General features: G+C 33.3%; 1 protein-coding gene across 1 annotated transcript; it reads right to left on the minus strand.

Moving 5' to 3' along the window:
- Positions 1–5041: 5041 nt before the first annotated feature.
- Positions 5042–25073, minus strand: LOC132546175 (armadillo repeat-containing protein 3-like). Its single transcript, XM_060209884.1, has 23 exons — positions 25045–25073; positions 24225–24281; positions 23627–23744; positions 22736–22861; positions 22261–22332; positions 21322–21497; positions 20894–21020; positions 19136–19275; positions 18578–18713; positions 18095–18214; positions 16970–17122; positions 16522–16630; positions 15930–16106; positions 14699–14908; positions 14173–14297; positions 13723–13861; positions 12796–12903; positions 11081–11092; positions 10373–10381; positions 6818–7027; positions 6312–6474; positions 5695–5790; positions 5042–5371 (listed from the first exon to the last, which is right to left on the minus strand). Exons 2-23 carry the CDS (start codon positions 24270–24272, stop codon positions 5261–5263), a joined length of 2685 nt encoding a protein of 894 aa, XP_060065867.1. The 5' UTR covers positions 24273–24281; positions 25045–25073; the 3' UTR covers positions 5042–5260.
- Positions 25074–25364: the final 291 nt, after the last annotated feature.

The raw sequence follows: 25364 nt of genomic DNA on the forward strand, positions 1-25364 counted from the left end.
AATTGGAAATCAGTCTTTCTTGTGGGCTAATTTGCCCCAGAGGCACGTCACACTTTCGGTAACATCTTTGTACCCTGCAAATACATCCGAAGTCTTTTTTCTATAACCTTGATTTGCCCCAGAAGGACACTAAATACTCTGTCACCTTAATGTAATTCAAATGTATGCCAGACTTCTTCTCAGTAACCTAAATATGCCAACCATTCCAGTGACCTTAGAGTGCCTCTGGGCGTTGTCACACTTTCCTGTGACCCAGAATTATCTGAAGACTATAATAGCTTACATGAGACATTATTATATGTAGAATAAAAGAAAACTAAAATGTCTATAGTCTGAATAAATACTAAAAGGATACCAGAATTTATGTGGACGTCATGTATTCTAGAACGGTACCAAGACTTTCTGTGGTCTAACTGCATTTGATACTGTGCTCTGAAAGGACATCAGACTTCCTATTTCCTTCATACGTCCTAACCGGTATCATACTTTCTGTAATCTTTATACTGCAAATATATCGAACGTTCCGCCATTATATACATCCCGACAGGATACATAACTTCCTGTCATCTTTATACGTCCCAGAATGACATCGGACGTTTTGTGGCGCTAAAACGTCATATACCAGACCGTATACCAGACTTTTAGTGCATCCTAACAAGGACACCACGCTTTGTGTGACCTTAATACGTTCTAAATGGACAAAAAGTTAGTACTTAGTACGTCCTAAAGAACACTAGTCTTTCCTTGGCCTTAGTATATTCTCAAAGGACAACAAGCTTTCTGTGGCCTGTGCACATGTACGTTCTAAAATAACAACAAACTTGGCATTAGTACATTCTCAAAGAACACCAAGCTTTCCTTGGCCTTAGTACATTCTTAAAGGACAACAAGCTTTATGTGGCCTGTGCACATGTACGTTCTAAAATAACAACAGACTTGGCCTTAGTATGTCCTGAAAGAACACCAAGCTTTCCTTGGTCTTAGTACATTCTTAAAGGACATCATACATCATTTGGCATTTGCATGTCCCGCAGATTTATCAGAACACTGTATGCTAATTACTTTTTCCTGTGTCTGGTACAGATAGTAATTTTTTTCTAGTCATTCATTTGATTGTCAGTATACAGGTGCTATATTTTTTCCATTGAAATGATATATTTTACAATGTACAATACTTCTTAATTGTACTAGGGTACTAGCATCTTGTATCAGGATCTCGGTGGTTTGAATTTCCCTTCCTGGAGTTAGTTTAAAGGATATTTGGTGAAAAACAGCTTTAAGACGCGGTTTACAGTTAACTTTCTTGTGCATATTAAAATTTTAAAATGTCATTGTTAGATTTAACGACCCCTTCCCGGAATCAGAGTAAAGTTTTCTTTAAAAAAGTCACTTCTCGACAGCGTTAGGAATGAGAGATAACAACAGTACTGATATTTGGGTTCATGACTCCTTTGAGGAATACCTTCTCTAGTTCAGTCTAGTTGAAAGATGTCAGATTAAAAACTTCATTTGTTTCAAAGGTTTAGATATTGATCAGTTGACATTAAAATGGCAAATTATGTTTTTATTTGCTATTGACAAACATGCCGGAGGTGAGGGCCGCTACAGCTCTTGTTTTAGTTCATCTGAACCATCGTCGGAATGACCTTCATTCATCGTGTATCGTCGTGTGTACCGCGTACATTTAAACTTTTCACAGTCAATGATCCCGAGATATGCCTAAGTGTTGCTATTTGTAAGGTCTGTAAGAAATCCAACCATCTTGACCGCCATCTTGAAAAAAAACACATGATAAACTTTTTTTCAAGCTCAGCTGGTACCTTCGTGTTGAAAATTGGTTGGATATTGAGGAAAGGAAATCAACAGTGCTGTTTTACGGCTTTCCTGAAACTTTGACATGAAAGCCGCGGTTGCCATATTGTAACATGATTGCACAATAACCCCTCACTGAAGTTCAACTTAGACTTACCTGAAGTACTGCCGAGATGGTCCTGACCAAGCGTTATTTTTCGAGTCGGTCAAAAATCCGATGTGGCCACCATATTGAAAAACACATTTTAAACCTCTTCTCAAGCTCCATTGATACTAATTATGAGCTGAGGTTTTGAGGGAATGTTGACGATTGAGGAACTAAATTAGACAATGCTGTTGGTTTTGCTATCTAAACTGCTACAGTACTATAAATTGTTGTTACAATTTACTTACTGTGAACATTACTGCTGTAATATCACTTCTAAGTGTTTTAGTCAGTGACCGTTACAGCCCATGGGCCTCTTGTTCTGTAAATTTGCTTTAGAGACAACAGAAGATGACAGAGATTCATTATCATTATAGAATGATAGAAGGATAAGTTTTATTTCTCCAAATGTTATATGTCCAAAAGCCTTTCATACAATCTTTCAACACATTTTTCTAATCCTTCAATGCACATTAAAACAGATCAGATTGTTACCCATGTATGAAGTATGATTTTGAGTAAATAATAAACATTAAAATGAATAAATGGTATAATTCAGTTTTGTTTTTACCCCCTCCCCCCAAAGCTTTTTAAATAAAAAAATGAGACACGTTCTATAAACACCATTCAGGGAAGATTCACATTTAGTGGTTATCTTAGGTCGCCTGTTCAACGCAGTGTTCACTAATGTCTATTGATAAAGTAGGGACAGCCATGTTCTTATTCAGACGTGTTAAAACAGACCTTTTGATAAAAACCGTGTGGTGTGTTATATACATGTACAAACCTCTATACATTTTAGTAGTCAGATCCCTTGGTGGTTGATATTTTAAATTGGGTGCGCGTGCTTTTTTATGTTGAATTATATATTATGTGAAAATAGATCATTTGGTATGATAACCGACTGAACACAGAGCCTACTGGTCAACTCCACAATATTTCTGACACTTAAAATTGTTATATTGGCATCTGGTAATTGAGTCGTACCAATATATCGGATATGCATATTTTGAACCAAACATACAATGTTTGTTTTTGACAACGAAAACATAAGAACATGCTTTGTATGTGTTTGGGATCAACGTAGAAAACGTTACATTATTATCGACGTTTAAGAATTGCAATAGCCTGTTGATGTGGCTGTAAAGCAATGTGGTGCCATGTCTTTGGAAACTCGCAAAAAGCCTTACAATATCATTTCATCTAGCGCGTTCCTTTCCCTGATTCTCATTGGCCTTCGTGGAACGTATTCCATACACACAAACGAAATCAGTATAGGTCAGCAATTACAAACTGCTGTCATGGCCGGGAGCGTGTAACATCAGTCTAGGTATTCTAGACACTACGATAAAACGTCGCTATCTCTGGAGCTTGAGTGTGCTGACCCCAATTGGGATGATGGGCCATGCTCTCAGCATATCTCCAATATAGCACGTGTTTTTTTGTCCCTGAAAGTCTTTCTGAGCAAGCCTTTAACAGCTGTCTTTTCCAGCTTATGCTATACCAGATCAGATAACTGGTAACAAATATCAATGACTTGAGATTGTGACATTTTCTTTGAGCTAGACATGTCTACTGAGGAAACTGTAATGTTACATTTCCTTTTGCCTTTGTGTCACTTTTCAAAACAAGAGGACCATGGGGTCTGTATCATTCATAAGCAGTAAAGAATTAATTCATACTCTTACTTTTATAACCAATAATGGGTTCTGCCCTTCAGCGGGCCCATGATTTACATAGAGTTGAGTTCCAACTGAGTTCCCCAGAGGGATCATGATCACTGTTTGTACAAAATATGGAGTGTCCCTTACCCAAGGATGCTTCAGCCCAAATTTGAACTAAATTCTATTATTTTCCCAGGAAAAGTTTTTCAAGAATTTACTATATATTTCCCCTTTTGAGCCCCAAAGATCAGTCCAAGGGAGATAAACCATCTACATGTGTACATCTTTTGGATTCACAGATGAGTGATATCCAATTCATAGTTCTTGAGAAATTATTTATAACAATACAACCAAATTGTTCCATTTTGGCCCCAACCCTTTGCCCAGTGATATCAGCCTCATCATCTTTTGAATCCCTAACCCTTTGTAATACTATCAGTCAAATAATTGTGATATCCAATAAGACTAAACAGCCCTTTATGGTCCCACCCCTCAATTTGTATAATATGAATGAAATGTGAAATGTGTGTGATATCCAGGCATAGTCCTAGAGAAGTTGTTCATAGCAATATAGCCAATTTTTTCCTTTTTGAGAGCATCCCTCAGCCCCCTTGGGAGCCAGCCATACAATTGTTTTAATAACCACTATCTTGGAATGTTTCCTGTCCAATTTGATTGATAGCCAATCATTGGTGGAGAAGTTTTGAAAATACTGTTGATTTTAGATGGACAAACACCAGAGTACAGCATCAACTCACCTTGGTCCTTTGGACCAGTTGAGCTTATAAGTGGATACCAGAATTTGATCTTTTGAGCCATTCAGATGAAGTAAACAATAGGTTGATAGGTTTACAATAATTCTAATTTTGAAGATGTTTTGACAACCAGGTTAAGGTGCCATGTAGTTACAGTACAATAAAGTCACAATAACAAAATTATCAATTATAAAAATCACTGGTCCTTTGGCATCTTATTGGATGATAGGCTATAGTGGTAAATATTTGTCTTTGAAAAATGTAAACCTAAAAAATGTTTGTCTTTGTCCTGATTTTTCTGACACATTATTCTCCTAAATCCTCTCTCCTTTAACAGTTAAAATTCATTCTGTCAAAAAAAGTTGTTTATTGTCAATCAGAAAAGAATAAATGTCAGTTTCTTTGTGATAAATGTTTAAAATATAAACTAGTCTAGACAACATGATGGAGATGAAAGGACAGGGTTGTTCAAGGGGAGCCAACTCTTACTAGAATGATCGCTGACACGATAAAATCATATAGTTTAATTTAATGAAAAGTATTCACAAGGATATTACATATACATGTATATACAAAATATCATTTACACATTACATATCATGTACAAACATTTGCAGAAAATAAAACAAATATTTGTGGTTAAAAATCGTGTGTATAAATCAAGATTGACAATAGCATCTTTTTAAAATTACTGATTTCATGAATTCAGATTTCATACATTTTTGAACAATGATTCTTTGTTTTTATCACAGATATTGCTTGTCGAAATGTTCCTCTTTTAAGATGTCTCATTCTGCAAGATCTTGTATTCTATTGTAGGAATGTTGATGTGTTCCTCCATGACAACTATGTTTACTAATGTCCAATGTTAGGGCGATTGCTGACTATAACTTCCTGTATGTGATGGCTTCAGGAGTGTCAGATTTCATCAGGTGCCCTGGGTTGTGTATAAGATCTACTATATATGCTCTGGGTGGAAATTTTGGGGCACCAGGCTGTAAGGAGAGAAAATAAAATAATGAAAATATTTATTCTTGAAAACAATTCACAGGTGGATGTATGCAGACAGTATGCTTGATCAGAAAAAACAGGCAGAGATCACTGATGTCTGTAAATGTGAAAATACTTGCTCAGACAATGTAAAATCCAAAATTGACGACTAACAGATACACATATGTGATATTATTTGACTTATGTGACTTAAATTCATTAAAAACCTGCAAGGCCTGCATATTTTTACACAATTTCCTACCTAATTTTCACTGAAAGTATGTGTATTTGGTAAGTTTTGTACAAGCCACACCAACTAACAACTAACCGTGGGGTCACTATCGGGCAGCATAACCTCATTCCATGCTCGGTTGTACTCTCCTCTGGTCAGTGTACAGGGTACAGCTATCTGGTCTGCTAAAGCCTGGTAGGGAACATGAAAAATGAAAAGTTGAATTAATTTGAAATTTGAAATAGATTCAACATATAATGAAAAAATTATCTTAAAAACCTCCAGCATCTGCTGATATCTTAATGTACATTGTAAAATGAATGATGATTTTTTTTTTTAATTTTTGCTGTTTGCTTTATTTTCTATCATCATTTGATAGAAAAAAAATAAAAATGTAAATTAAATCAATAAAAATGAAAAGCAACATTTACAATTCTGATTTTATTTGATTTTGCATATTCTAACATACTTAAATCTGTTTACTTTAAGGCACAATGAAAAGGTTATATGTATAACTATTGATATGTCTCAAAAGAACTTTTTGAAAATACATTTTTAAGCAAAAATAAACAAGTAATTTTCTAATATAGTTCTTTTTTATTTATAAATACATGAACATCTGCATTTTGAAATTTACAAAAAACAAATATCTCAGAAACAAATCTTAGTTTGTAAATGTCAAACTGTGATGTCATGAGAAAGTGCTGTCTTACCTTAAAAAGAAGAGCTCGGTGGATGTGTATGCCTGTCTTGATCTTGCCAATCGGCACAACATTGGATTTCAGCTCAAACTTAATCTGACCTATTGGGAGTTCCCAGCTGAAGTTTGTGAGCTGTCCCTTCTCTATAGGGCCTCCCATCTTGTCTGCTACAAACCTGAAGCACAAACCTGATACACTGTAGAAATACTATGTTTTGAGGAAAAACTACTACTTCACATAAGATTAATTTAACCTTACTTCTCCAAGACTACTGCTGCTCTTTCACCTTGGTAAACAATTTTTTTCCTTGCCAACCTCTGAATATTGGTTGTTTTTTTGTCAAACATTCTGAATGTTGATACATCAGTTTTTTATCTTCCACCTTCTGAATCTGGGCAAAATGAATGACCTTAACAAATGTATATATTACTCGGGCCAGCAGACTGTTCATGTGCGCAGAAATAAGTTTAGATGCAGTAGGCTTTTTGTGAGAAAGAAATTATCACTACGACCTTTACCTGGCCAGAGTGTTGACCTGTTCATGGACAGAGGGAATGGGCTGGATCTTCTCTGTCACCTCCTCCATGTATTTGAGTAGAGTGGGATCTGTGGGAAGTTCAAAGGGCTTGTTTTCTCTGCCACCCTGTGACATTGCTTCCTTCAGTAACTGTGCCTGCATCTCTTCTTCACGCTGTTTTTCCTCCCGATCTCGCTGGGTGCGACTCTTCCTGTGTAAACCAGAGGGCAGCACTAAGTGAGAGGTAATCGTGTGAGTTATATCAAACTTGTCTCTAACAAAAGACTACCATATTCATAGAAACATTAATAGCATTATCAACAAGTTCTTATGTGGACCTAAATGACTCTGTCAAGTAACTGTAAACAACAAGTTTTTGTGATTTCTCACAAGGTGATGAATTTTCCAAGGGAAAAAAAGACAGAAATAAAAAAAAAGTGACCTGAAATTTTTACTTGTGAGATCTTAAAAACTTGAATCTAGTGAAGAATGCAATTTCAAACAATTGTAACAATCTATTCTCTTGATATTTCACTACAAAGTTATTACAAGTTCAGAGACTTCTATACAGGAAAAATCGACATCCATGAAATTTAGTGAAAGATACAAAATTTATACAGTTTCATATATCATATAGAGACTACCAAACTAAATAATTATTAACACATCAGTGGGAATTAAACAAGATGATATGAGTTATATTAAAAGATTTCATTATGCAATACCTATTGTACAGCCAGAAACCATCAGATGTAGATAAACCATAAATAAAGTTTACAAAGTAAAATTCTATTTAATACTGATACTTAACTTCTCTACAAGAAATCAATACCATGGTAATAATATTTCCAATCAAAGATAATGAAACTTCTAGTAGCTCTTTTATTTAAGTATCTGGGAAGAACATTTTTGGATTTTCAGAACAGGGACTTGGCATGAATTCCATGGTCCATATATATATATCATAACACCTTAATACACATATATCGACCGTGGATTGGGAATTTAAGCCAAATCCCTGTGATCTACAACAAATTATTGTTGTCAATATAACATATGACTTACATGAAAATCTATACCTGAACTTTCTCTGTGACCATAAATTGACATCCTAAAGGAATTTTAACTCATCATGACAACTTCAAACTACAAGAACTGGTAATGTATCAATACAGAGTGTTAGAAAGCCAGTTATTATTTACCATCACCATTACTTCACATTACAACAAAAATACTTGGAAGCTGCTAACAACCATGTTCACATGTTATTTCATAAGCATCAGAGAACTACCTTACAGAACTATAATCTAAACTACACATAAATAAATCAACAATTTTGGGTTCTGAACTTCTGTATCAATTATTCTGAACTTCTATACCTAATGTTCTGAACTTTGAAAACTATTGTTCTGAATTTCTATATCTAATATCTGAACTTCGGAATCTATTGGTCTGAATTTCGGAATCTATTGGTCTGAACTTCAGAATCTATTATTCTGAACTTCTGTATCTATTGTTCTGAACTTCTGTATCCATTATTCTGAACTTCAGAATCTATTATTCTGAACTTCTGTATCTACTGTTCTGAACTTCGAATTCTATTGGTCTGAACTTCAGAATCTATTATTCTGAACTTCTGTATCTACTGTTCTGAACTTCTGTATCTACTGGTCTGAACTTCAGAATCTATTATTCTGAACTTCTGTATCTATTGTTCTGAACTTGTTCTGAACTTCTGTATCTATTGTTCTGAACTTCTGTATCTATTGTTCATATTATCTTCATTTTTCATTATTGATTGTTTTTGTTTTTTTTTGTTGTTGTTTTTTTTTAAAATAAAATTGATCTGATAATCATATATATTTTTCTTTATATTTTTGTTTTTACAATTCACATCAGAATAGAAATCCAACATGTAACTTAGATGAGTATTTGAACTACATGGTAAGGACATATAAGAAAAAAAAAATTTGGTTTAGTTCCATTAAAACTCTCCAAATGGCAGCAAATAACATCCCTGTACACCAAACAAATGCCATATATATATTGCCAATGTGTGTGTCTAGTAACACAATGGAATGAAACAGAATGTATAGCAACTCACTGCATCAAATAAATCCTTTAAACATGAACACTGTTTTTGGAAGCTTGATGGTTAATTTCAAATTTGATGTTAAACATTTCTAACATTCAAAACAATGAAAACACTACATCAGCTTCACAGTCTATATACAGAGCTATACATGGAGGAACTAACAGCAATATGACGACAATTAAATTCTGGTTATATCAACACCGAGATTAATTCACTTACAACGGAGGACTGGTATCATCCCTGTAAACATTATCATGGGTTAGGTTACAAATTTTTCTTATCGATCATGTAAAAATTAATTTCCACGGTTAAGGAGATGATGCATGCCTTGTACCTCACGGTCTCGCTACTTAGATTAAAACCATTCCCCAGAATACCTGTTCGGGTTGTAAACTATATATATTAATGATATCATTGCTTGAAAAAGATCACCAACCATCTCATGTCGTCATGATGGTCTAAACTTTTCAAAATCAGACAATGTATATATATACCATGGTATTTTAAACGTGTGTTAAGATTTGATAAGATCAGTAAAAATTATAATGTATGTGGATATTCATATTACATTTGCATGACAATGCCACTATAAACCAACCAAAGAGAAATGTCGTTTAAAGTACTATAAATGACATCCAACAAATTGGTTTATTCTTGTGTAAATTGAGTTGTAACCTCATAAAACAGTAACATATAAAGGGCATGTAGAATTAAGCATTGAACTTTCTTATTATGGTATTTTAGGGTATAACGATATCTGCTTGGAAAGTTCTGTCATTCATCCTGACTGTATATGTCATAACCAGACAGTTGAAGAGTTAATTACATATTATATTATTATATTTGGGGAAATTTTACATTTGATTTATTTTTTAGTTTTTACTGTGTAATTATATGATGTCGCCTTGAAAGAAGTCAACATAGACCATTAGAGAAAAAGTCAGTGAACCAGGGAGGTAAAAATATATAAAACTTGCATTCCCAAATTTTTACCTTGTAACAGAATTATATACATGTGTATAATAGTTTAGAGCTTCATTTGATCTGCAGTGAGATCAGTGCATAGTATATTTGTATATACTGTGTTATTGTTAATTGATAGTAAAATAAAATGGTCATGCAGGGATAGCTTTAACTCAGAGCACATGCATATTCCAATAAAATCATATAACACAACTTCATTTCCATCTAAATCCAGTACATATGTTATTTTCTATCCATGCAAAAAACATGGCATCTGTGTTAAGAAAAATAAAAATAACTTCAACCACCCAAAAACCTGCAGATTTCATCCAAATGAAATAATGTTCATCCATGCAAAACATTAATTCCTAATTAGTAGAGTGCCTGCATGCACTGATAGGTGAGGAGTACACAGTGGCAATTTGGGATCATTACAACATCCCTTGCCTTAAAGTCGCACACCTATGTGTTAATATTGAAAGAAAACAAACAATATACCCTGAATATCTACAAGAAACAATAATACAGAATTTCATTAATGATAATATTTTTTAAAAATTAACTTATCATAATTGTAGTAGAGATTATTTGATTCTTTTTATACATATTTTCAAGACAATTAATCTTTATTATTTTTTTTGTATTAATTGATAATATAGGAAGTTGAGGTAAAGTAAAACATTTTTAGAGAACTTAATGCACACATGATATATCAAAAGCATTTAAAGATGTGAATATTAATTTGATAACACTTCTTGGGTACCCAGGTTCAATATTACTAATCATTATTGAATGAACACATGCATTATAAAAAGTAGTCACCAAATTTATAAGAAAGCCCCCTCCCCTCATTTTCACTGATGATAACCATTGTTAAGACAGTCCCTCCCAGCCCATAAATGTTGATTACCTATTGTAGACAAAATTAAACACAAGGCTATGTACTGTAAAATATATTGAAAGAAAAGGTAATAAAAATAGAAATTGTAAAATCAAAAGCTGAAAAATAAACAAAAAAAATAAAAACAACAACAACAACATATCTAATTCATGCATTAAGTACAGGTCTTTTCACATGCTGCAACATCACTGATAAGGCAAATTTGATTAATAGGTAATCCCTGGGGAGGGGCAGGGCCATGGGGAGGAGGCACCAAGCCTTATATGGGCAGAAAGGCACACACAACAGATTAATGTGCTACTTACGGTGGTGATGCACTGGAAGCAGGAAACGGAACAGCAGTTAGTGATTGGACGAAAATACCAAATGTAAAACCTCGACCAATTACATTTTTGTTCAGTTTAGGACGTACTCCACTGGTTCATCTACTTGTACGAATTGACCAATACCGAACACCAACAAACTTATCAAAAGAGCCATCAATGTGAAATGTTTCATATCAAATTCAAAGTCAAACTGGACTTTACTTTATCACTGAAGACAGAAACATTTCATACTTGTGCTGGCTATTTTCTTTAATCATTTATTAGATATAAACTTGATTTTTTTTTCATTTAATACATATTTCTTATATATATTTCCATTTAACTACCAATAATGTCATTTTTTGGAAAAATTCCTAGACAATGCATTTTTAAAATATACTTTCACATAAAGAGAGAAATATGAATAAAAAACGGTTATGTGAATGTGTATATTATATAATATACAGATTTCTGTTTTTTTCATATTTCTATTTCTTTACACCAGTGTATCTATAAAACCAGTGGAATACATATTGTATTGTCAGTAACCAGTGTATCGGTGAAGCACAGCAAGAACATACATTGTTTAACACGACAATACAACATTTAACTTTACTGCGGTCTATAAATTCTGTCGTTTCATCATGTTTGTGTGTGCTGTACAGACCTCACTAATAATCTACAGTTATAAATCCTTGAAAATCATTCTTAGCAGTAACTTATATTTAATTTGTAATTTTTTTCTAAATTATGGAAACCCTTCACAGAGGAAAAGTCTGTTCTATAATTTATTTGTATAGATAGTATAAAAAATGATACTTTCAGATGAGACATGTGATCATATTTCAGTCAGAATAACCAGAGTAGGCATAATAACAAAAAACTATCCTGTCACCCTTTCCACAAAAAAAAAAAAAAAAAAAGAAAAAAAAAATCCTTGCGTATTTCCATATGGGTCAATAGTAAAAGTGAGTATATGTAGATTGGTATTGTTTAGCAGTTATTGTGAAATAAGACTTATAGTTTTGATAACTATATGGTAAAACCCTGTACTGCCCATCTCAGCTATATGTCAGCATTATAAAGGGGTCAAAGAATTTTGGAAAAAAAAAAAAAAAAAAAACCATGAAATGTCTTTAAGAATGAGACAAAGACCATTTAAGAGAGGCCACCAACATTTTGTGTTAGGTATTTTTAAGTTATTCTGACTGGTGTCATCCACCCCTACATACTTTAATTTTACAATCAGATGCTACAGTATAGGTTTTGATATTACACGAATCATTATACTCAATCTAGAACTACTGATGTAGTAAATCTTGAAAATATTACAGTAAGACAACATTATATAGCTCAGATTTTTGTTAGATTAGATTAAAGTGAGCTATGATAAAGTACAGCTCAAAAAGAAAATGATGATTACATCTTAGGAATATTAATGACCTTCAAGAGAAAATTCATATCCAAAAGTATAGTTCTGTTGAATTCAAAGTTTCTTTAAAGTGATCAGGTCTACACTACACCAAGCAATAACCGATACCAGGAAATGCAGTAGAACTTGGAATTAAAACGGACAGAAAAAAATCCTATGAGCTAGTTTTAAAATCTACCAATAGCAAAGTTTTTAATGACAGCTGGCTTCGGGAAATGTTCTAAGTAGGCAAGGTAGCAAAGAATAAAACTCTTCATTAAGGCTGTGACTTTTTGATACATACGCTTTTGATTCCCTTCCAGTTCTAGATGACTTCCCAGAGACACTTGTTTTGGAACTCTCCTGTTTGACTTCAACATCCTGTTGGGACAAGGATTGTTGTGCGGCTGGGCTGAGAACACAGAGGACACCACAGGTATATATACACGGCACACCCCTCAACCAACACTTTTGCCAAACCAATATTTCGTTGATATGAAATCTTGTAATTTATCTGCCAGTACATCAATTTGAAATTCTACCAATATTTTAAATAAAGTTTGTTTCATGTTTGAAAAAAAATTACCAATATCAATCTGAAATTAAGCCAAAAGAATAAACTTTGTGTGATGTTTGGAAAAAGTCAGTACAAGCAACATTATAAAATTCAAGCACACACCCAGTATACCAGTTTAAACATTCCACAGATTACACACAGGTTAATCATAACTGTATACTGTCTTATATTACAGAAGGGAGGATTCATTAACCATTAAATGTACATTGTAAAACATCATCTATTTATAAAAGATGATAGATTCCATGTATCGCTTTTTTTAAATGACACAGCATCCAAATATTCATCATCCTACACATTGATGTTGAGTGGTAACGGATCATTAGCCAACCCAAAGGTTTTCTCCTGCTTCCTATCACAGTAAGATCCCAGCACACTTAAATTTGGACCAACAAAAGTAATTTGTATAAGTTTAGATTATTTGTTGTGCAATCATAAAATTGATCAACTATATTCATATTAATCTCTCGGTACCTCCTAGGTCCTGCTTCAAATTACATAATTGAAAATCCAAGTATATATTGAAAATAAATTGATAATTCAATTTAGGTTTAGTAATACCGTCAAAAACTGCCATTAAACTGGTTAATGCATATTATCCTAAAAAAATTGATCCAAACTTTAATTCAGCATAACAAACAGTGAAACACTTACGCTGGTTTGGCATTGACCAAGAGAATAGCACGTTTGTCATTGAGATCTTGTTTACAACAATCCTCAATTGTCATGAACTTGCTACCTGGTCTCAGCTGTCCAGCATCGTAGAAGCCATTCTCTATAAGGTTTGTTGAGCCTGAAACAGATTGTAGACAAATAAAGCATATTTAAATGAACACTATGAGAATTTTTTTAAGATTAACAAGAAAGGCTTTAACAAGCTTAACAGGTTAACTGTGAGAAAGTTCTAAGTGAGCGACTTACTGAAATTTTCTGTTGGACATATTCAACTGAAATGCAGATTTTCCGAGGTTTCCTATGGGAGAGTACTTGACTTAGATAAATAACTTACTATTATTGAGGTTTTTGGTGAGGATGTTCCTATTGACAATAAAGATGTACTGATATATGTTGTGAGGACATATCTAAATGACAATAAGGACTTACTGAGATTTCCTGTTAAGGCATATTTGGCTGACAGATTACTGTCTAGCAGACGTTCCAGAGCAGCTTCTGCAAATGGATTCTTCCTGGTTCCGGACACCTGGATTTCTTGTAGGATTTCCATACCTCTGAGAAATTGAAAGGGAAATGTGGCATCAAAATTTGATAAAATCCATAAAGTTGTGTAGATTTCATAGAACACCTAGATACCAGATTTGACAGAATACCCGGATATCAGAATAAACAGAACGCCTGGAAATCAAATTTGACAGAATGCCTGGATATCACATTTGACAGAATGCTCACATATCAGATTTGACAGAATGCCTGGATATCACATTTGAGTGGAACATTTTGAATCAGATGTGATACCTGTATCAGGTTAAGATTTGGAATTCAATCAAACATCTTTAGCAGGTTCCAAATGAATTCATACCTACCTACATGTATCTTACTTGATTTTACAAGGAAGACTTTTTCTTACTCTTCTGTGTTTGTGAATTGTCAGTTATCAAAAGTGAATACCTACCCCAATTTACACACTTCCGTGGCTGTTGGTTCGTCTACTGCACATACTGTGATAGCCCATGATGCATTTCGCCGCACTTCATCATTCCCAGAATGCAAAAGTATGACTAGGTTTTCGATTCCACTTGCATTTCGAAACTCTGATCTAGAGTCTGAATCACACACATATGCAGCTACACACAAAGATGTTTTGGCCTGGACTGTGGTATTTCTGTCAAATAAACCATGGTGAATAGGTAATGATATAAAAACTTAAAACAAAATGCAAACCTATGATTATAAACACTTAATCATCAAGTTACCTTTGTGATATTTTCAAAACTGTATTCTTATTTATATTGAATTTACATTCTGTTCTTATTCAATATTTGGGTGAGTGTACTAGAGAGCATTACTCATAAATTTATCAACAAGTCCTGAATGTCAGCATTCCAGTTTGTAAATTTCTAGTCATTTGACAAAACCCAGTCCCCAATTTAAAAAATCCTCATCTTTTCCTTGGAAGCTAAGAGTACTTGGACTTAAACTTTCTACAAGAGTGGTGTCAACACCATTATTTCACCAGGCCCCACTTGTATAAAACATCTCAACTTAATATTTCCTCAAGTCGAGATTTTCCTCAGCTGATACCTCCTCAAAAACGGCTTGTATAAAATTTTCCCAAGGAACAGGAGGAAGGCATCGGCTAGGATGTCCTGAAATTTCTTGAGGAATTTTCATACAAGATATTTTCAAGGAGATATTAGCTGAGGAAAATCTCGACTTGAGGAAATCTCAAGTTGAGATGTTTTATACAAGTGGGGCCTGGTCTCTCTGAGACATACCAACTAGACTTGAGGTTTCTCACAACAGTGTTGACAACACTGTTTCTCTGCACCTTCCTTCATACATCTCATGCAAGATACTGTCAGTTCTTAAAGTTTTACTGAACTTTGACTCTAAGTATGCTATGAGGTTAGTGACAAACCTCATGCTAAATCACAATACATGTATGATACTGTATACAGCACTGCAGTTAGATTTAACCTGTTTCTTTTGCCGTTTTGAAAAAAAAACCCTAAAGTTCGAAACCAAATCAGATACATGTTTCTATGTAGTTTACTTTCCATGTATACACTATACTGCTCTCTACTAGGGTAAAGACAAAGGCTGATACATATAAGGTCTTCATGCCCTCCATTGGGCTAGTTACAATCTGTTCACCGTTGGGAACAATGACATTTGGTACCTACTTGGACTTCAGGCCCTCTATCAAGGTGGTAACAACTCCTTTTCCCTGGGCCTCCATTCGGAGAGCCTCTTCAGTAGCCATATTGGTGAGGACACAAGCAGCATTGGCAACTGCCTCCTCTCTAGGATCAGTCAATAGATTTACCAGGATTTCTGTACCACTGAAATTACTGACTTCACTGAAATAAATAAAATATTTACTTCACAAACTGTTTAAAAAATATTGACCTCAAAAATAGTAAACACAAAACATTGGTCTTCCTAAAAAATAAAAAAAAAAAAGACGGATACATGTATTTTAGCAAGCATTTGGTTAAACAATAATTCAGGTTTAAAACACAAAGTGATACAAGGAGCATGAGTTTACAGTGGAATATTCTGTTGAATAAAGTTTAACTGACTTCAAATTTAGGTATTACTGATCAATAATCTACCATATTTTACATTAACTACGGGTATCGTGCAGAAGCATTCTATCAATGATGAGAAATTAATGACACAAACACATTCAAATGCTCATATATTTGTCAATTCCAATCCTCCAAAAAAAATAAAAAGAAGTGATTTCTACTATAATGAGATAGTGGTACGTACTGACAGTTGGTGCTGTTCGAGGTGGTGAGATTAGCTAATGCTAAAGAGGCACCTTCTTTTACGTCTCCATTCTCTGAGTTGAGTAGTTTAATCAATGGCTGCATACCATCTACAAAACAGAACCTCAAATGAGACACTATTCAGAAGTCATAAACTAAAGGTAAATAAATGCTGAGGTTCTTTTTTATATTTTTTCAACTCTAATAAATGTTGACATCATGCTCAGATATTTAATACAAATATCATTTCTTTTGTGTAATTTTAAGATTGTTTTTGTGTTTAAAATTTGGCCACTTTTTCCTCCATTCCAGTTTTGTTTTTAAATGTGAAGAGCATGAGGTTTTATTTCAATGAATTAATGCCATTTCATTAAAACCTGACACCAAATTTTTTTGACAAATTTGCGAAATAGCCAATATATTTATTGTGAAATTAGTGCAAATCTTACCCCATTCTCTGATGGAATCCTTTGACATGAGATTCTCTGACATGACTGCGATGGCCTGGGCAGCAGCTGTCTGTACCTCTGTGGACTCATGAGCCAACAAGTGTATCAACATCTTCTCTGCCTCCTGTTCATGTAAGATCTTTCTGTTCTCAGCTGAAACACAGAAAACAATGCCATAGATAACACATTCACTATTAATATTCAACTTCACAGTGACTTAAGAAATACTTTATTTAAATTTTGATAATGGATATTTGAAGCTAAAAATATCTTAAATAAGAAATTGGATCAGCTAAGTGTATAAACAAATATATCAATTTATCACATATTCTGCTTATTATCCCATGTACTATTTTTACATTTTGTCACTTGCGTTATTTCTCTGGAGAGTTTTCATTGGCTGTGCCCGTCATGATATGTCATGATACAGACAATAACATTACATTATGAATTGAAAATGGAGCTACAAAATGGTTGACCCTTTTTATTTTGTTTTTACTTCAAAACTGGTCAAAATGTAACTTCTCTGAGTGATATAATTAAAAGTATCTCAAATTTGTTTTCACTTCATATAAAACTTTATGAACTTCATTTCAAAATTTGAATTTTTTGCTAAAAAGACCTTCTAAGAAAATTTCATAAAACTCCAAGAAAACTCACTTTAAGATTTTATATAAATGTATTAGAAAATGTCAGACCACAGACACCAGAGCCTGCACAGGCCTTGATTAAATATTTAAATCTAATCAGAGGTTAAAAAAAGATTTCAAATATGAATAAATAAACTTGAGAACATTTCATCATTTTACTGCTGTAGGTTTGTTAAGATATATTAGACTAATATTTTTCAAGGTCAATTTTGTTTTGAAAGTCTTTTCAGTGGCAACAATTCCAATTGTTTTACTAACTGGTGGTTACAGCATCAAATAAAACTGCAGATGATTTTTTAATTGTTACAACCTCCACAAAAACATGTCATAAATTAATTCACTTTGTTAACTATTAACTTCCACACCTGCTTAGAAAATTTGCGGTACCTTTTTCTATGTCTATGATAATATGCATTTATTTCTTGGTTTGTTAATGCAAGGGAGGGAACTCTGTTTTCCTTTGAATAAAGCTTACCATTCCTGGCTGATCGAGCGATGGCTTTGGCTGCACACATCTTGACATCAGGTAAGGTAGGGATGATAGCTTCTCCTGGTGGTGCATCTTCTTTCTCTGGTTCTGAACCACCCTTTTTACCTGTTGAGCATATTAAAATCAAACATTTTGGTCTTCAAATTTTAACAGATTTCAGTAAAACCTTAATTATTGAACTAAAAACTACTTACAAAAAATTCCAATTCTATATAGAAATTCAACACAGGTATGTAGGAAAAAAAGAGATAGATATATATACCTTACAGCTTAGAGAGAATTAAATTGTCAATTTATCAAAAAAAAAAAAAAAAAAAAAATGTTGAAAGTATTTACCAGCAATGAATTCAAATTTTTTTTTTTATTTAAATGTGCATACCACTAAAATGGTACATTTTATCCAATAGTGTATTAACTGCTGAAAGTAAGTGTTTATTATATCTGTACTGATTAAAAACATTTTCTTACCATCCTTGGCACTTTTCTTTGCAGCTCTAGAACCTGCCTTTTTCTCGCCTTTACCACCCTTTGGCTCCTCTTCGGGTGGAGTCTGGTCTGTGATAAGGGCCACCAGACGTTTAAGTCCTCCTGTCTCTTTTACCTCCTACAAATATTACAGAGATTCTGTATATACACAGATAACATATGAAACAGCTAATTTTCCACAAGATTCAAGGATAGAAATATTATACACATAAAGACAAGATCTTACTCACAGCTAAGACGTATAAATTTACATATCTATACAGACGTATGTATGGAAATGGTTCATTTACATATAGAAATTTCTCATAAACAAGTTATTTTGAAATATTTTCAGAAATGATCACCCATAAATTTACCCTAAGCAAGTCACTGATACATAGAAAGACATTGTTTTACATTTTAAATTTTTATTTTTGAATCAGTGAACAACAGGTATTAGAAAACCATATTGGGTGTTTCCATCTGGCAATTTAGTGAAACTTCTGGATTAGCAACTTAAAAAGCAGTGATTAACTGAGCAATATATATATCACAGTCTACCTCTAAACTTTCCAAATCCTCTAGAAGGTTGGAGAGAACCATTACAGCCATCACATGAAGGTCGTTCAGCTCAGGTTTAGCTACAAAGTCAATCAGTCTTGACATGGCTTCCAGTTCCCGAAGAGCTCCACGATTCTCAGCTGCGAGGAGACAAGAATACATTTTTTCTATGATCAGTTATTTTTAAGAGAAATGGTTAAATTTTAAAGTGGATTACATCTTGTTGAAATCATTTCACAGACAGACCTAGACACTGGACTGACATTTAAAGTCCATTTTGAATTTATGCTATAGACATTATAGAGAAAACTGATTTAAAAACAAGGTCCTTGATATAATGTGAATGCATGTATGTATATCTCACAAGAAGCCAAATGTAACAAAACAAAATTCGGTCCAATGTTGATTTTTTATTTACTGGTACTAGATTTACGCCAAATGTTTGAGACATAAAAATTACATTTCAACTCCAATTGTTAATTTCATGTCAAGTGTAATGTACTGAACTGTAAATGAAAGGCAGACATTTACATTTTGATTCCATTCACAAATCTAAACTCCAGACTTGTAACATGCAATATTCACCACATGTGTAGACATCACTTGATAGTTACAACAAGCATGATCACTTACAACCCCACTCCCTCACTTTACCCTCCCCGCCCAGGTGTCAGACAGGGCCATATAAACCTGCTTCATTAAAACCAGGTTTTATCACAGTTCAAAAAGTCCCCATATGAAGTAAAGTATATAAAACTGGGAGAAATCTCAGACAACTCAATATCAATCGAAATAAATTCCCATGGGAAAACCATTTCAAAAGGCAAGATTCAAAACGCATCACTTTCATCATGTTCAAAAGAAGGTACTTGTAATATCTAATGAGAATTTTTATTACGATACCTTACACTTTCATGTCAGTTTACATTTTCTATTCTTTTTTTAAAAAAAGTAAATATTTGTTAAAGAGAAATGCTATCGATGATTTCAATTATTCTTACAAAAAGGTAAAATGATTTTAATACATCAATTCCAAAGTACTGCAGTTCTACTTGATTTCACTCCACTTGATGTCAAGTACATTTTTCCATATTTCACTCTGGAGGTTGTGCGTTTCTATGTCTTTGATAACTGTATGGTATAGAACTCACAAGTTATTTTGTAATATCTAAATCGATCCTTCAACTTGAAATATCTAAATTACAAGAAGTCACTACTTGAACAAATACTTCCTAGCTTCTGGTTTATCTTCTGGAACCAAAAAGAAAAACTTTCAAGTATTACAGGCCTTAGTTTAAGTGGCCTTGAGAATCAATATGATAACTGGTATGACATGGAATTATTTTTTGTTTTTCAATTAGTAGATTTATAGCCAATGTTCAGAAAAAAAATCCATGTACAACAACCTAAAAGATGAATATCCGTAATGTCCGCATCTGTGTAAACTTTTTTGACACAAAAATCTGGGGAAAAAACCCACCTTCCATGTAATGTCCGCGGGTAAAAAATGCAAATTGAAGCTGCCGATTTCATTTCATGTACGCTAATGTCGTAATGGCCGAGAGCATGTCGCATTGTGTATAACTTAATTGTTTATAACAACAGTTATTCTCCATAATGGTACAGTAAGCTTACCAGTATGACAAGTCCTCATTTCGATAATTGGTGTTTTGATAAGGGTTAGCCCAGCAGGGTAAATACCCAGAAAGTACAGAATTTATCACCAACATTGTGACATTTAAAGAGTTCAATACTTACCATCTTGTGATGCTCTGTCCAAGGCTAGCAGCGCCAGTTTCTGAATAATTTGAAATTCTGACTTCAGAAGATCTAACATAGGAGCTAATCCTTCAGCATCTCTGATAGAGGCTCGTGTCTGGTAGTCCTGGTAATGGAGTAATTTATGTCGTGAATTTTAACCAGAGAGTATTACACAATGAATGCATCAGAGTATCATTTTTATAATTTGGAAAAATAAAAATTTAAACTCATTAATATAAATTTGGACATCACAAAAGAAAAATTATTTCTTGGTTCATAGACAGAATTTAAAAAAATTTGTATGTACATACAATTTTACAATTTTAATAACTCTGACAAATTATCACTGACAAATCAAACAAGGTTTTACTGTCTGTTTCTATAAACCATTAAATTCTGCAGCATAATTTATTATAGCACCTTACCATCATCATTTGTGCAAGAGCTTCAATTCCATTCTTCTGGACATCTGGGTCATTAGAACTGAGACACTTGACCAACGGCTCTATACCACCATTCTCATAGATGGCTGACTTGCTGCTAAACTCTGTGGCCATATTGGACAGGCCAAGGGCGGAGAATTCATGGCAGACAGAATCTTCTGTAAAGTGTATCATGACCAGAGGTCAGAAATTGATATAAATTTCCTATTCAAATTGTGTCTTAAAATTATCCAATGTAAATAAAACAATATATATTCTAACTAACATTGTGAAATAATTGTAAAAGATAATTTACATTCAATAAATATGTCGTAGATGTTTTGTAACTCTCAATATAATCCATATCAGTCTCCCAACAGATATTTTAAGTGTTACAAATGACTTCCCCTTTTGACATTCTCAGTAAACCACGGTCAATATACGAAGTACAATCAAATGTGCCAGGGTTACTGCTGATGCCTTTTTGGCTAAACTTCTGCATTTATAGTTTCCATGTTCTCCTATGCATTAAAGATGCATTATTGCTTTTATTAGTAGGGAAAAAATCTCAAATGCACTTTTACTTTGGAAATATCACCATTTGCATAAGGATCGTTTCAATACTGTTTTTACAGAATTCATGTACATGTATCACTATTATGTCTCCGGTTCATTATTACAACTTTTGTAACTAAAGTTCATCATCAAACATAGTGTATGATGAATAGTCCATTAGTGCTGTGTGCTGTTAACAAAAAATCTCTGTTCCTGGGATTTTAATACTTAGCCTTGACTCTTGAACTTAAACTTCCAAAATTTTACCCTGTCTACCTTATGTATTTATCACAAAGGAATGTTGCATATGGGCATGGTTTCTCTTTTATCAAGATTTTCTAAATTTCATCTTCTGTTGTATTCTTGATATATATCTAATACACCTACCTTCTGGTGCTAACAAAGATATAAATGTGGGGATGCTTCTTTCTTTTTTTCTGAGGTATTTCCGTACATCAGCTATAATAAAGAATTATATGAAGTGAATATGTTTACAATAATTATCATGAGATAAATTTCTTCCTTTTTCACCTTCATAAGCAGAGAGAATGCTTGTTTTGCTATGAATTCAACATTTAGATAATAATTCCATATAAACATATTGTTATGATAATCAAGCATTTACTTCAATTCTCAGATGAAAATATCCTTTTTTCTTGAAAAAAAAAATCTGTGGAAAACAAATGGCTAACAAGGCTGTAATCCAAATTATTCTGGTTTTTTTTACCCCATTTTTTGGATGAAACTGAATATAAACATTGAAGATATGAATAGAGTTTACCAATTTATGATATGCTACAAATCTGCTTATTCATTTAGAGGTAAGGATCAGATGGGAGAAAAAACCAGTGTAAAAACTTACGTTGAGCTGTCATGGAGCCTAAAGCCATGCAGGCATTTCTACGGACAAGTCTATCCTCACTCTGCATTAGCTGTAACAAAGGGTCGCCAGCTCCCAAATCCAGGAGCTGTTTTCTGTTTTCATCACCTGTAGAGGGTTGATAAAACAAAATAATCCTTTTATTTTATAATTAATAAGTGATACAGATTTCTTTCTTTAATTATTTCCTTGGCTGGAGTAATTTTTTTTTCTGTGTTTTTGGAACCATGTGTTACATCAAGCCTCTGAACATCTGTCAGACTTGTGAAATATTTTATAGTCCTAGATCAAATTGTACCATTTTTCATCTATATTATTGTGAAGGTGAAAATATTTTATTTTTTCTTAGAATGTTTAAAATTTGTTAAAAATAGTTCAGCAAGTTCATTTTTCTCTGCACATTACAAAATTAATACAATTTTATTTCATCTGAAAATGTATAATTACGAAAATTTGTTTACATGTGGTAAACATCAGTTACTTATATTTTGTGCCATATGTGTGTGTTAAAATCATGTCTACAAACAAAGGAAGTTTAGATCAGTGTTGTCAACAGCACTTGGGATCATGTAAAACAAAAGCTGTATATATTTTATGTTTTAAAATGATGATGATGATGATGATGATGATGATGATGATGATGATGATGATGATGATGATGATGATGATGATGATGATGATGATGATGTAAAAGTTATCTAAAAAGCACTTGTTAGTTAAACTGACAATGGAACTACTTACATATTCCATTTCAGATGAAGGAAAGCACCATTAACTTTAGAATATTTCAAATAGTTATTAAATTTAGAGGTTTTTTTTATAATGAATTATTTTTAAATAGAGATATTTGTATATATCCCCAAATATACTTACATTTCTCCACAAATTTGTAGATAGCCTCACAAGCTTTAGCTTGAACTTCCTCCTCTGGACTGTTTAGCATAAGAACCACTGTTCCAGCCTGTCGGCTCTCAAGGGCTACCACATCAAACTGATTCATAGAAATTTAAAAACATATATATTGTGTTTTCATTCATATTTCATTTGTTTTAAAAATCGAGTTTAATGTCTTTAATAATAGGTCAACACTGTTGCAGTTTTGTTCAACTTCAAAAGTTTTATACATTTTGCAATTTCCACTCTAAATGACATTCCTAAACATATTTCAAGTTCAACTTTTGGTCACTATATAGAGAAACTGTACTCTATATATTTTGTGCAATCATTGAAAGAGAGTCTTAACCAAAGTCATCTGTAAACAAACCATTTCTGACTCTAAACATGCAAATACATAATTGGGAGTTGCATATATTTTAATGTGGTGGATCTTTAGTTGATTGAACAAATGTTCCAATAGCAGGAGACCTGGATCAAGCAAGATAAACATGTCTATATGATATCTCCTATTTTGTATACAGGAGATATTGAGTTACGACACATTAATTATTTTCACAAAAACAAAAATAGTTACCACATCATCTGGAGGAGGTTTCTTGTCTTCTTTGACCTTCTTACCCATTGTTGACACCTATTAAATGGAAAAGATTCAAGATGAAAGGTACAGTACCAAAATATGCATACAATGCTAACTGCATGTCCAGTGGTTTTATATGCTCAATATTACTTGTTTCTAAGACCCTCACATAAATACTATTTCATTACAAATAGAATGAAAAACATTCCTTACACAATGCATAAATAAATGAAATAATATAAAATCATCTTGCCTGTATATGTGTCAACAAACATTGAACACATACACATGCATTTACATAAAAATACCAGTATAGACATTTAACTGAGCTGATCCTCTGAAACACAATAAGATACAAACAGTACCAGTAATTTATACTTGCCTTGTATGTGTATCATTTGATAACATGAAAATAAATACTGAAAACCAGAAAACATATGATGGAGTCTTACTGACATCCAACTGTAGAATGTAAAATGAAACAGGTAGCCTACGTCTAGTCCAAAATGTTCTATCAGTCAATAGGATACTTTTGCCTTTGTCACTTTTAATACACAAACGGAAAGTTTCTAGGTCTAGCAGTTAGGTAATCAGATATTTCCGTACTACATGTATGTTTAGAGTTGTGAGTGTAAACGAGATAGCGACAGTGACGATAGATCTACTGTACGATACACTCGCCAACTCAGCGTAGGTTCATGGCACTCGACTGCAGTATGATGTGTGTCTGTTTAGTGATATCAGTGTTTAAGAATTGTCTTCAGATTACATAGGAATAATCATAGCATCGAAATTTATTCTATATCTGTCTATTTACCTTATTTAGCTGTTATGGTTATGATACAGCTATGCCGCCATGAAAATGCTGTGTGGTGTTGCTATATGACGTCACTAGTTTTGTTGCTCTTTGTTTGGTGACGACACATGAAATAGTCGACAGACAGCGCGAAAATTCTAATGTCAAACAGGTGCACTACTGCCGACCGGATTGAGGTGACCATAACGTTACACTGGAACTGTGCATGTGTCCCTGTAGTCGGTATAACTCTTTTTTGAAAAGAAACTGTTAAATTCAAAGAGATGATATACGAAAGTAAGAGATTTATGCAATTTATAACGCATGCTAATTATATATAA

Source organism: Ylistrum balloti, unplaced genomic scaffold (genome assembly GCF_031769215.1).
Source record: "Ylistrum balloti isolate Yb309-2 unplaced genomic scaffold, AGI_CSIRO_Ybal_v1 Utg369876, whole genome shotgun sequence".
Classification (NCBI taxonomy): domain Eukaryota; kingdom Metazoa; phylum Mollusca; class Bivalvia; order Pectinida; family Pectinidae; genus Ylistrum; species Ylistrum balloti.

Bases quoted from the DNA above. Each gene is read 5' to 3' on its own strand.
- LOC132546175 (XM_060209884.1), bottom strand. From the start codon at position 24,272: ATGGGTAAGAAGGTCAAAGAAGACAAGAAACCTCCTCCAGATGATGTG. The intron at 16,107-16,521 runs GTACGTACCACT...TATTTATTTCAG, and splicing joins TCGAACAGCACCAACTGTCA to TGAAGTCAGTAATTTCAGTG. The intron at 13,862-14,172 runs GTAAGTCCTTAT...AATCTGTTTCAG, and splicing joins TGCCTTAACAGGAAATCTCA to GCTCAACAAACCTTATAGAG.